This window comes from Pelophylax lessonae (genome assembly GCF_965119305.1).
Source record: "Pelophylax lessonae genome assembly, chromosome: 3".
Classification (NCBI taxonomy): domain Eukaryota; kingdom Metazoa; phylum Chordata; class Amphibia; order Anura; family Ranidae; genus Pelophylax; species Pelophylax lessonae.
The window spans coordinates 586,605,488-586,618,715 of NC_138770.1; the positions used below are offsets into that span (position 1 = coordinate 586,605,488).

At 40.4% G+C, this 13,228-nt stretch overlaps 1 protein-coding gene across 1 annotated transcript in view; it reads right to left on the reverse strand.

The window, feature by feature from the left end:
• Positions 1 to 272: 272 nt before the first annotated feature.
• DNAAF10 (dynein axonemal assembly factor 10) overlaps positions 273 to 13,228 on the reverse strand; it is a 35,080-nt gene continuing 22,124 nt past the window's right edge. The window contains exons 5-8 of the mRNA XM_082251424.1: positions 12,382 to 12,497; positions 11,956 to 12,090; positions 3,334 to 3,431; positions 273 to 797 (exon numbers count right to left, since the gene is read on the reverse strand). Of these exons, the coding sequence (XP_082107550.1) occupies positions 590 to 797; positions 3,334 to 3,431; positions 11,956 to 12,090; positions 12,382 to 12,497 (557 nt within the window). The 3' untranslated portion in view covers positions 273 to 589. The remainder of the gene's footprint in view (positions 798 to 3,333; positions 3,432 to 11,955; positions 12,091 to 12,381; positions 12,498 to 13,228) is intronic.

Consider the following 13,228-nt stretch of genomic DNA (forward strand, 5'->3'; position numbering starts at 1 on the left):
GGACAAAAGACGGCCGATCAGTCGGCTGAAAATCGTTGCGTGTGTATGAGGCTTTACACACTGCAATGATTTGCTGGCAGGTTATTTGGCTCTTGCCTAGAATTTTATAACATACTACTGAGTGTGCCCATGTTGGCTGCCTGCAGTTGGCATCCTGCCTTCCCAGCATGCCAACTGCCCCAACAGCAGACTGATATATAAATAAATTTAAAAAAGAATGTCACGGTACTAGATCTAAGCGGTCGCATCTAGCAAACCTAAGTTACAGTTGTGGGTGGAGGTCTTTCGTATTATTTTTTTGAGACATCCAGTTCCAAAGGACTCCAAGGCCTGCTGATGCTGCTCCTGCCTCCACTTCCATTCTTTTGTCACTACAGTTGTATGGACAAATCTACACAATTACTATAGGGAAGCTGGTAATAAAAGGCAGGAGCAGTGATCAGATGTTACTGCAGGACGCTTCAGTGAACAGGAATAGTGACTGCATCCGGTAGAGGTAGACTAGAACTGGCTGAAGTGGTGAGATAATGATTTGGTAAATTTGCTGGTTTCCAGAATATTGGGTTTTAATTGTCACAAAAATAGGAAATTAAAGTTTATTGAGCTTTGTGACAATCAGCACTCTAATAGTCTGGTCAAACGCTGTGGAAACGCACAGTCCTTTCTTATCCGGACTCCAATCTATGCTAGAGATGGGCTGTGTTGATAGTGTAACGTTCTGTAGGAGACTGACAGTTCCTGCTACACCCATATCAATCCCATCCGAGTCTTTTTTTGTCCGCTGTGCTGGGTATTCACTGTGAAGAAAAAAAAAAAAAAAAAAAAAACAAGCATTCTTGTCAATCACTATTTTACTCTTGTAAAAAGAAACCTTTTAAAACAGATATACAGTTTTTTTTCAGTCTTTGGTTTGCTTATGGGCCATACACACTATAAGATTTTCTGAAGACTTTTTCCTTTAGATTTACCAAAACCATATAATATGAGGTCAAACCTAAACACTTTCAATTTGTATGCAATCTGGCAGGCCCTTGTACTACATAGAAAAGGTAACTCTGAAGGAAAAAGTCTTCAGAAAATCATATAGTGTGTATGGCCCTTTAGTATCCCCTTTATCTTTCTACACCATGTTTTACATCCTCAATAAAACCTGCAACTTCCCTAACAAATTTACATAAAAAGGCAAGAAAACTCCATATTTGAAATGTCACTTATGCAAGCTCCATTGTTTAAGCACAGGTACAAAATGAACATTTTTATATTTTCCAGTAGTGTGCAAAAAAACACAGCTCAGCAGACATGGTGTTAACAAACCTGTAAACTTTTTTCCTGACCGTAGATCAATTTGAGACATTTTTCTTAACTTCCTGTCCTGGTAACAGAGTGTCATGGGGCAGGAAGTTCAGAGAAATCTCTCAAAGGAACACAGACAGCAACATTTTTTTAACAAACTAGAATGTGGAAAGGCAGGGCCTCTATAAGGTTTCTATTGCTGTCTGTCCTGGGGACCCCCCCGTTACCTTCTTGTCCTGGTGGCACAGGAATAAAAATGGTCTAAAACAAAGATATAAGTGGTACGGTAAATCAAACATCATCCAAATACTTTATTTCTATAATGTGCATCAGTTTTATTTTCGTGAAATCTATTTTGTGGAATGAACCAATAATAATCATAAATATGGAAGTGACTACACACACTCAGGCATAAAAGGATTCAAATACCAAAGATGGTCAGCTTTAGGGATATTGGTTAAAAAAGCAACTTTTTTTATTTATCTATTTAACATCTATAAAGCAAAGAGCTACTAAGCTACTAAAGCCCTGCCCTGGTCTCGATCACTGGAGTTGGCAAATGTTAGTTCATCCTTACCTGTCCAATAGGAATGTAACCAAACTGCTAGGATCTGGTGATGTCACTAGTCAGAGTTTGGATAGGTTACTTAAATCACACTATACTAGGGATCGACCGATTATCCGAGGGCCGATATCAACTTTTCCTGATATATCGGTATTGGCCCCGGAACTGGCCGATATTACCAATATTTTCGTGACGTCATTCTGCTTTCTTAGGCCGCCTCCCTCGCCTTGGACAGCCTCATCTGGAGTCCGGACTAGTCTCGCGGGAGTGTACCACAGCCATACACCCACCCACAGCAGCCCGGTGCCAGCCAGCCACCCACCCACAGGCCCTGTACCAGCGAGCCAGCCAGCCACACACAGGCCCTGTACCGTCCAGCTGCCCACAAGCCCTGTACCAGCCAGCCACCCACCACAGAGTGCCAGCCAGCCAGTCACCCCCCACAGGCTGCCAGCCAGCCACCCACCACAGGGTGCCAGCCAGCCAGCCATTAAACATTACACAAAAATTAACATGTTCAGTACAAGATTTGTGTCAAAAATTGTCTTTATTTTTCAAAACTTTAAATGTACAAAATATCGACACGTTGTGACCAACACATCGGTATCGGCCCAGAAAAAACCATATCGGTCTATCCCTACACTATACCCATTTGGGGTTGGTATTCTGAAACTGGAGTGCGCAAAATCTGGTGCAGCTCTGTATAGAAACCAATCAGCTTCCAGTTTTTTTTTGTCAAAGCTTAATTAAACAGCTGAAGTTAGAAGCTAATTGGCTACCATGCACAGCTGCACTAGATTTTGCACTCTCCAATTTAATAAAATCATCCCCATTGTATACTAAGAGGTAGGATCTCTGTAAAGTCAATATTATCTCAATATTTATTTTTGTTAGAATAAACCCGCCGCTCTCAACAAGGGTTTCTCCAGAGGTTGCTAGGGGTTCCTTGACTTGTGGCTAATTGACCTCCCATCTAATGGTGCCTGCATAGTCCCAGGGCCATCATCACTTGGCAGAGCCAGTAGCATGACATTATTGACTAATTCAGCTAACTTCTTCTCAATGACCGCCAATATAAGGGCATTTGGTTCAGAAAGGCTGGAATAGACAGTATATAGGTTATTATTATTTTTTGCCAGCAGCTAATTTTACATCTGCCAGCGCTATTTCTAGTATGTTCTATGGAGTAAACGAGACAGTGAAACCATACTGGTTTAAACCGAGAAAGGAGTGAATGAATCAATGCAATACACTTACAAAGCAATTCAATAAGGGGCTAGAAGAGCCCTGCTTATGAAAGCTTACAATAGAACAGAAAGTATTCACATGTCTCATTCTATCACATATCTGAAAAATACAAGGACTTTTCCTTATTTCAGAACAATGGATGAAATCATGCAAAACATTCCTTTAGATCAGCCAAGTTCTGGTGTATAGTGCAAATATTCTTAGAATAGAAAAGGTAACACTCTTACTATTTCCAAAGATGGAGGCCCCCAGCTCCTCCTGTCGTCATAAAGATGTCCCTGTTTTGCGGCAGATGCCGTACTTGCCAAATAGTAGATTTGTGTGCCTGGAAAAATCAGAATAGAGTTAAATATATCCAACCCTGAAAAGATTAGTAGATAAATTGATTATATTTCAGTTAAAAACCAGCCGTTAGAAGCCAGAGTTCCTGCGGTATCCCAGCAACAGCATGGACCCGGCAGCTCTGCATTTTTTTATTTTTTTTTTATAGCCTGTTGTACTAAAGACGAGCTAAAGTGGAATTCTAGGCACACAGCTAAACGCATTGCTCAAAAACATATGTTTATGGTTTTGCCTGCCGAGGATTTTGTAATTTTTGTCATGAAGATCACTGCACTACTGCCTTCTGTGACTTCTCCCTGTCTGTAAATCATAAATCTGGCTGTACAGATCTTTGGGAGATAGCACAGTAAAAATATGTCATTTCATTGTGTACTTATAGAAGCGATTTGCCCAGAGTTTCTCACTGAGACTATGGTTAGGGGTAAGTACACAGAATATTGTCTGTTAAGGTTCTCATTTATCGCATCATTGTGTAGCTAGTAATAATTAGTCACATCCAACTAGACTGGTTATGTAATGCTGAAACAAAATCCTAAAGTGTACATTTACTTGGAAAAGGTGAACACACACCCTCCCTACCTCAGCCCCCACTCCACTTGGATGGATGATGCGCTTTCACTGCCCACACAGCCGATGCAGGCCTCTGGTAATTTAAAAGCTGCAGTCTTCTTCTGGGACAGATCAGAGTGATTCTGAATTGCTCTGATCCATCCCAGCCTTTCTGAGGAAAGAAGGGGAAGATGACCATGGCTTTCAAATCCACGGAGGTAAGTGCAGCGGGGACTGAGGTGGGGAGGGTGTAGGGCAGGCATCACTAAATGGCGGCCCGCGATCCTGGTCTAGCCCCAATCACTCTCCCACCCGGACCGCAGTGGTTGCGCCATTTAGAAAAGCCAGTTCTTCTTTCAGCCGTCACGCTTTCATCTTCGCGGAGCCAACAGCAGGAGGCAGGACAGTTCTGGAGGGAGGGCGGGAGCCCGTTGAGGTAAACAAGCCAGTCATTGGTTGCTAAGATGAAGGGCAGTCCAAACAACCAATCACCAGCTTGCAGCTTCCATTCTCCATTCAGACCTGCTGTGCCTCCCGTCCTCGTAAGCTAGGGGAGATGTAATACGGGAAGGGGGAGAGGCGCTGAGCACGGCTATGAGGACTACTCTAATGTGTGTGGGGGCTAAGTACTGTAATGTGGGGGGGTTAAGGCTGAGTACTGTGAAGAGGGGGGCTGAAGACAGTAACAAGGGGAACTGAGTACTGTAATTGGGGGGGGGGGGTCTTAGGACAGTAATGTGGGGGACTGAGGACTGTAATGAAGGGGGGGGGGGACTAAGAACAATAATGTGGGGTCTAAGGCCAGTAATGTGGGGGGAACTGAATACTGTATAAGGGGGCTGGGAACAATAATGTGGGGGAGCGGAGTACTGTAATTGGGAGGCTGGGTACTGTGATGGGGGTTTGCACATATTTGTGTTATTTTCAATAACATGTATTTTCCTAGGTTTGTTATACTGTATGTACTCTATGTACTGTTAGGAAGGAATTTCCACTACAGGTCAATTATGTCCTCATCTATGTCTCTAATCAACTTTGACATCATTTCTCAACCTTTGATCTGGTCCCTCTATGTCCGAAGTAAAAAAGTAAAAACAGCATCAAAATGAATTCAATAGTAGACCATTCAGTCCTCTTCCTCATACTTTCTTGGCACATATTAGTTTGAAAAATGAACGGTTAATGTCAAAAAAGAAATCTACCTAAATACTTCTCAGTTTTATTTTGAATGGTGTGATTCCCCACCAGATCTACTGGGAGATCTCCCTCCAATCACCCATGTGGCTGTGACAAGCAGAGGGTGTTGTACTCTTCACCAGTCTGTTCTCCATACATTCATACTATGAATTCGGTACAGGGCTTGTAGTCCAGCATTTCTGTGCCTTAAAGCTGAAGATTAGGTATGGATTTTTTTTTTTTTTCTTTAGATCGTTACATTGGTCCAGCTTGGACTAAAGTATGTATTTGCCATAGCTGACCAACCCCTTTGGAAGTTGGAAATCACTTCGGTAGGCACCATTACTACAGTGATCTCCACTATCTGCCAGGTCCTGTTCTGAGTGGCTGCCCTGCTGCTTAGTGAACACAGGAAATTGCTCAATTGGCTTGGAGCCATTCAGAAAACATCTTGCAGTTTCACAATTAATGCAAAGCGTTCTCCGATTGGAGGAGGTGGAAAGGTAGGTGTAGTAATGTCCCAATCTTCACCTTATCCAAAGAATACTTTGCATTCACTGAGAAAATGTAAAGTGTTCTCTAAGCGGCATCTGTGCGGTGTGAGTGACCCCCTGTATTCACTAAGCAGCTGTTTGGCACAGGAAGCTAGTGGCCATCGCTGTAGTAGCGGTGCCTATTGCAATGATTTCTAGCTTCCATGGGGATCGGTCAGGTATGGCACATGCAAGCTTAATAGTATGTGCATGGATAGTGGTGGCTATTCATGTGTGTTCACTATAAACATAAATTAACTAAAATTAATAAAACAATAATCAAACTCTTTCCTTAACAAGCAATATATTAATAGGGATCAGTATTAAAGGCCGTGATTTTGCATGCAGTGCTTCTTCATTATAACCAAACAAAAAACTTTTGTAACAAAGTGCCTCTTCTTCATATACAGACAGGGTGCTGTTGTGCCAAAAACTTCCACCTAGGCACCTTTAAGTGCAGTGCGCGATCACCTGCAGCACAGCAAACGTGTGCAATAAAATGTCAGTAATAAAGAAATATGACCAGCGCTACGGACTAAATGTTTGGGAGGAAGATAATAAAGATAGAGGTGTAAGCTGCCCCAATCAAACCTTAAGTGTAAGGTGCAAGTGTTAAAAGAAGTGTGAAGATTGGTGGTGGCGCTACCTATGAAATAAAAGCAACCGTATATAATGCCCCTTGTGACGTGAAAGGGGAAATATATTGGTAAAAATAACCCACAAATGGTGCAATATCTAAAAAATAATAATAAATCGTGGATAAAAAGTGAGAACAGAGATTTATTCAAATCAAACAATAAATGCAGGAAAAAAATAAACTGATGGCGTGACAAAAGACCCACAACCGGAAATATGTGAGTGGTTTCCAAATAAACTATAAATGTGCCACGTACATATGTGTCAACGTAGGTGATAAAAATTATTTATGGTGAAAAAGTGGATAGGTGAAATTCCACGAGTGGCCACTAAGTGGCGCAAAATGGTTAGTACAACCTGTATGCTGATGTATGGGGATGTTCCTCTTCGTGATAAGCGAGCAGTCAGAAAGGTCAGCGGCGGGTGCCCTGAGTGCTCACATAAAAGGAAAAATACCCCATGGTGAATAGTAGTAACACACAGTTATACAAAAGCGGCGTAGTAGACTCACTCATACAGTGTACTATGTTTAGTGTAGAAAGACCCAACTTGCAATACTATAAGAGATATATAGATGACATTATCCTGATTTGGCGAGGGGATGCTGAAAGTTTACAGACTTTCTTTGACGAAATTAGTGGAAACAGATATGGATTATCGTTCACAGGGAACTGGGACAAACAAAAAATATCCTATCTGGACCTAGAGCTGTTCAAACAGGATGGAAATATTTACAGCAAGACATTTTTTAAAAAGACCGATAAGAACGGCTACATACCAAAGAGGAGCTGTCACCATCCTCAATGGTTGGGGAATATCCCCAAGGGACAGTTGCTACGTATACGTAGGAACTGTAGTAATGCCCGGGATTATGATATACAAGCTGATCTCCTTCTAGAGAGATTTATTGAGAAGGGATACAACAAGAAGGAAATGAGAAACCTTAAGGAAATAGTGAGAGATATGAACAGGGAGGAACTCATAAGGGATAAAGATGAAAAAGAAAAGAAGAACAACTATGAACTTGCCTTTATCACCGGCTTTAATAGACAGCACAAAGAGGTCGAGAGAATAATCAAAAAACACTGGCCCATTCTTGCAGCAGACAAAACACTAAAGAAAATTCTACCAAGGAAACCTACCTTCATATATAGAAGAGCCCCAACTCTAAGAGACAGATTGGTGAAAAATGTGATTAACCCTCCAAAACGGATCACCCTTCCGACTAGCCTTAATGGCTTTTTCAGATGTAAGAAATGTCTACCGTGTAGAACGAACAAAAAGCAGCCGAGAAAGATCACCAACTTTACTTCCAACACTACAGGAGAGGTGTTTAGGATAAAAGATACTATCACGTGTACCAGCTCCTATGTGGCATATGTCACTGAGTGCCCATGTCACTTACAGTACATCGGAAGAACTACCCAACAGTTGTACGTTAGGATACGTGAACATGTCAAAAACATTAGAAAGGGGTTTGAGAAACACACTCTTTCCAGGCACTTTAAAGAGGCACATGCTCAGGATCCCTCGGGCCTTATATTCTATGGGATAGACAAGATCAAAGACGACTGGAGAGGTAGTAATAAACGCAGAATGGTTTCACGTAATGAAACCAAGTGGATTTATTTGATGAGATCTCTCCGGCCCGAAGGATTAAATACTGACATAGACCTGAACTGCTTTATTACAGATACATAAACATCCAATTTTTTATCTTTTATCCTCCCTACTCATTTTTTAAACTTTTTTTTAAAACCAGTCCTTTTATAAAGTCCTTTTTAAAGAAAGTCTTTTTTAAAACCAGTCTTTTTTACAACTAGACGTTTTTACAGATGAAAAATGGTTTTTGGCTTTCTATCAGTTGTTTATTGATTTTAATCAATGTCTTTTAATCGTAAAACATACTGTTTCTTATAATTTTTTACACACAGGTATGTTTTGAATACCCTTCTCATCCAGCATCAACGGGATTCCCCTTTTTTTACAATCTAAAAGTACATATATTTTAGTGCTTCATCCTCATTTTTTGAACACATCTTTGACTTCCTCCTAATATCACATCTATGCCCTCCTCGATATATTTATATGGATTCATCTTTTTATTTATAATTTTTTTCTTTTTAAACTATACATAATATATATTCTCTTGGTCTTTTAGCTAATCAGTTTTAACCCAAAAAAGGTTTATACTTTTTCACTTTTTACTTTGTTACTCTTTTAGGTTTTATGCATTATGCTCCGCACTGCACGTATTTTTTTCAATGTATTTATTACACTTTCCTTTCACATTAGTACCCACCTTTGGATATATATCCAGACTTTTCGTTTTTTCCCCTCTTCTCATGTCATCTGACCTTCTCATCCAACATCACTGATCACTGACACATTGGTATATACCATCTTTTCTGGTAGCATTTTTCTCCGTGTGTTTTTCCTCCCCATCCAGTAACATTGACACACGTATATGTACACACTTTTCCATGTCCTGAATCCTCTGTACAGTTATTATTAAATGATATGGTTCTTATCCGTATTAAACCATCCTCACTTATGATGCTACACTATTATGACATCTATTTTTGATTATGCTTCCTGCTTGTTTACATAGACTGCATAAGACCTGTCCTGTATGGTTCGAGGAATTTTTTATATATATTTATATATATATATATATGTCTCATATATATTTTTCAGTTTTTATTTTTTCTTCTCCTTTACATTTTTTATGTTTTATGATGATATATACACAGATATGGCCCTCTTGTTTTTATTTTTTGTTTTTAACCTTTTTTATATTTTTTCATAATCTGGGCTTTTTTAGCATGTTTTTTATATGATCACAATAAAGTTATGTTTTAGAATGCTAAAGGCTCGTAGCACACTCGGACTAATTAAATAGATCAGATATGATGAAGTATGGCCGTTCCCCTGCACATCCAGAATGAAGCTAGTGGCTGAGTAATATGGCTTCCGGAGAGGGAGTAGCAAGATGGCGGTGTTGTTCCGTCCCCTCCGTTGCCTGGATACGGGCGGCTATAAATATTCCGGGAGTACGCTATGTTGACGCCGCTCCAGTTGACGTCATTGTGACGAAACGCGTAGGGCAGAGTCTCCGACGTCAAACGTCACTTCCGGTTGTCGGCCGTGGAACGCGGAAGCCTCCCGGCGAACACGACTATTCTGATCCTGATCTACTGTACGAGTGAGTCTACTATGCCGCTTTTGTATAACTGTGTGTTACTACTATTCACCATGGGGTATTTTTCCCTTTTATGTGAGCACTCAGGGCACCCGCCGCTGACCTTTCTGACTGCTCGCTTATCACGAAGAGGAACATCCCCATACATCAGCATACAGGTTGTACTAACCATTTTGCGCCACTTAGTGGCCACTCGTGGAATTTCACCTATCCACTTTTTCACCATAAATAATTTTTATCACCTACGTTGACACATATGTACGTGGCACATTTATAGTTTATTTGGAAACCACTCACATATTTCCGGTTGTAGGTCTTTTGTCACGCCATCAGTTTATTTTTTTCCTGCATTTATTGTTTGATTTGAATAAATCTCTTTTCTCACTTTTTATCCACGATTTATTATTATTTTTTAGATATTGCACCATTTGTGGGTTATTTTTACCAATATATTTCCCCTTTCACGTCACAAGGGGCATTATATACGGTTGCTTTTATTTCATAGGTAGCGCCACCACCAATCTTCACACTTCTTTTAATAAAATGTCAGAGTCCTCCACCTGAAGGACTAATCAACTTTGCATGAAATCTTTTCCTTATGTCAGTGGACCAGCTCCACAATTATGAAAAATAGGAGAAGGAAATCCCATAGTGCAGCAATCCTTAAAAACGTTTAATTCTACATAAAAAGTAATCCAGAACACTCACATTTATGGAGGTATAAACATGCATTAAAAGCAGTATTATAGGCTGTCTTGATTCAATCTAGCCTGACGGAGCCCCGCCTACTGGCTTCCCGGCTCGTATTGCATTCAGACATCACTAGCTCCTCCAAATTTGCTTCTCTATTTTTCATAATCATGGAGCTGGTCGACTGACATAGGGAAAAGATTTCATGCAAAGCTGATTAGTCCTTCAGGTGGAGGACTCCGACATCTTATTGCACACATTTGCTGTGCTGCAGGTGAGCGCGCTCTGCCCTTAAAGGTGCCTAGGTGGAAGTGTTTGGCACAACGGCACCCTGTCTGTCTGTATGTGAAGAAGAGGCACTTTGTTACAAAAGTTTTTTTGTTTGGTTATAATGAAGAGGCACTGCATGCAAAATCACGGACTTTGATACTGATCACTATTAATATATTGCTCGCGAAGGAAAGATTTTGATTATTATTTTGTTAATTTTAGTTAATTTATGCTTATAGTGAACACACATGAATAGTGCACCACTATCCATTAACAAACTACTGATCATATCAAGTTTGAGTACTTGTACACGGTGAGAGTAGCAATTCACATTACATAATTATCAATATTGTTGTTATACCACAGCAGCGCACCTTTTTCATTTATTCACCACATGCAAGCTTAAGCCACCCATAAATGGATCGAAATTTGGGTGGTTCAGCAAGGACTCCATGTATGAGCATGCTGGTTGTACACCAATCAATCTATTAATCAATAGATTAAACAAATGGTGCTGTGCTGCCAATATACGTATAAAAAAATATTAAACGTGCAATCAAGCATCTAGATGTGCAAATAGTGCAGCAAGTGCAAATGGACCATATAAATGTGCAAACCATGCAATACAATATGAACGTGGATGCTATATACGCATTTCAATAAATCACAAACATTTAAAATTCATAGCTTGCAACTAATGAAGTCACGTGTTAGTGACGTAACGCATAGGGCGTGAGCAGAGGAAGACGAGACACCGGAAGTGACGTCTATAAGTCACGGTTTACATAGTTGTAAGAATCTATCTACACACATACATCACCAGCAGTGGTAGTACAGCAGTATCACCTATTTTATTTACAATCCACTAAATCAACTTGTGTACAACCAGCCTTTCTGATTTTCCCTGCAGAATACAAAAGTGCTGCAGGGGGGGGGGGGATTCCCCCATCAAATTACTGTGTTGATGAGGGAATCAAGCAATTTTCCTTCCTTCCACCTGTGGTGGAAATAAAGAAAATTGCATAGTCTGTGGCCTGCCTTACATTGGTCCAGCTGGACCAATGTAACTATGCAAAAGAGTCCATAGTTACATATTACATAGTTAGTGAGGTTGAAAAAAGACATCAGTCCATCCAGTTAAACCTATGATGTGTGGGTTTGTTTGCTGTTAACCGTACATTGTATACCCCTGTATGTTGTGATCTTTAAGGTGCCCATCTAATAGTTTTTTGAAACTATCGATGCTCCCTGCTGATACCATAGTTACATAGTTCAGCTCTAAATCCCTATGGTCAATGACAACCAATGTTTGGCTTAAATGTTGTGCTCTGCTGCTGTGAACGGCTTAGTAATAGGGCTACAGACACAAATGAAGACCCTGCAACAGAATAAAACCTGTCCCACCCCACTCAGTACTGAGAAATACATGTGGAATAATGAGAGGACTTTACCTTTTCTACCACTGACGCAAATCCCTTAGTGGGGTGCTGAGTCCGCAGATCATAAACATGAAATTTGCCTTCCAGGGAAGTGGCAACTAATTTATTCATAATGATGTCCTTTCTATCAAATTCCAGGGAGCAGACCTGAGAACAAAGAGAAGGATTATCACAGTAAAATCATACTTCTACAGGAAGCCACAAGACAAACTATTGTGGAGGAAAGAGAATGAGATAAAAAGGTCTAACCATGACAATTAGACCTTGGCACTCAAATGACAAGAAATGCAGTTCAATTATTAGCATTCCATGGTGGTGGTGGTTGTGGTAATTCCTGTGCAGTAGGAGAATGCTGGCTAGGAGATTTTGAACAAGGAGTTTAAATATCAGCTTGGGTTTGAACAACTCTTTAAAAATATATAAAAACAATAGTCATACCCCATTTCTAATGTTTGTCTCCCATCGTAATGACATGTTTCTTAAGTCAAACAGCTTAATGTCCCCATTGTCGTATCCGGCACATACAACACGCTCCTCCTGATTGCAAGCATTACCTCGAATAAAACAAATTTCAGAGAAACAGGCATTAAAATCAGAAACAAGCTCAGCACCATTTATGTCCATCTCTAAAACATGACTTCGCCATTATTTTGCCTTTAAAGCTTGCTATTCTTTGCCACTACAGTTAATCATTGAGGGTATTTAACTTTGGTTTCATTCATTTTTTTGGACTCACAGAAGATGCCAATAGATAATCTTCTTTCAAACACAAAGAATGCAAGTGATCATTTACAAAGCAAAGTAATGACGTTACCCGTTGTTTAAAGTGATTGTAAAGGTTTTTGTTTTTTTTCCTTATAATAATAAAGATGTTATACTTACCTGTTCTGTGCAATGGCTTTGCACAAAGTGGCCCCAGACCTTCTCTTCTGGAGTCCCCTGCCGATGCTCTCGGCTCCTCCTCCCTTCTGAGTGCCACTATAGCAAGCAACTTGTTCGGTTCAATCCGGAGCCAGGCTGTGTGCATCTATTGACACACACTGCACGTCTCAGCCACGCCCCCTGCTCCCTCATCACAGGATGATTGACAGTAGCAGGAGCCAATGGCTCCAACTGCTGCCTCTGAGTCCTGTGAGGAGAGTGAGCAGCACTGGATCGAGATCAGGCTCAGATAAATATTTAGAGGGGGGGCTGATCATGGACAGTTTTTTACCTTAATGCAGAGAATGCATTAAGGAAAAAAAAACCTTTAGCCTTTACCACCACTTTAATAACAAACTGCAAA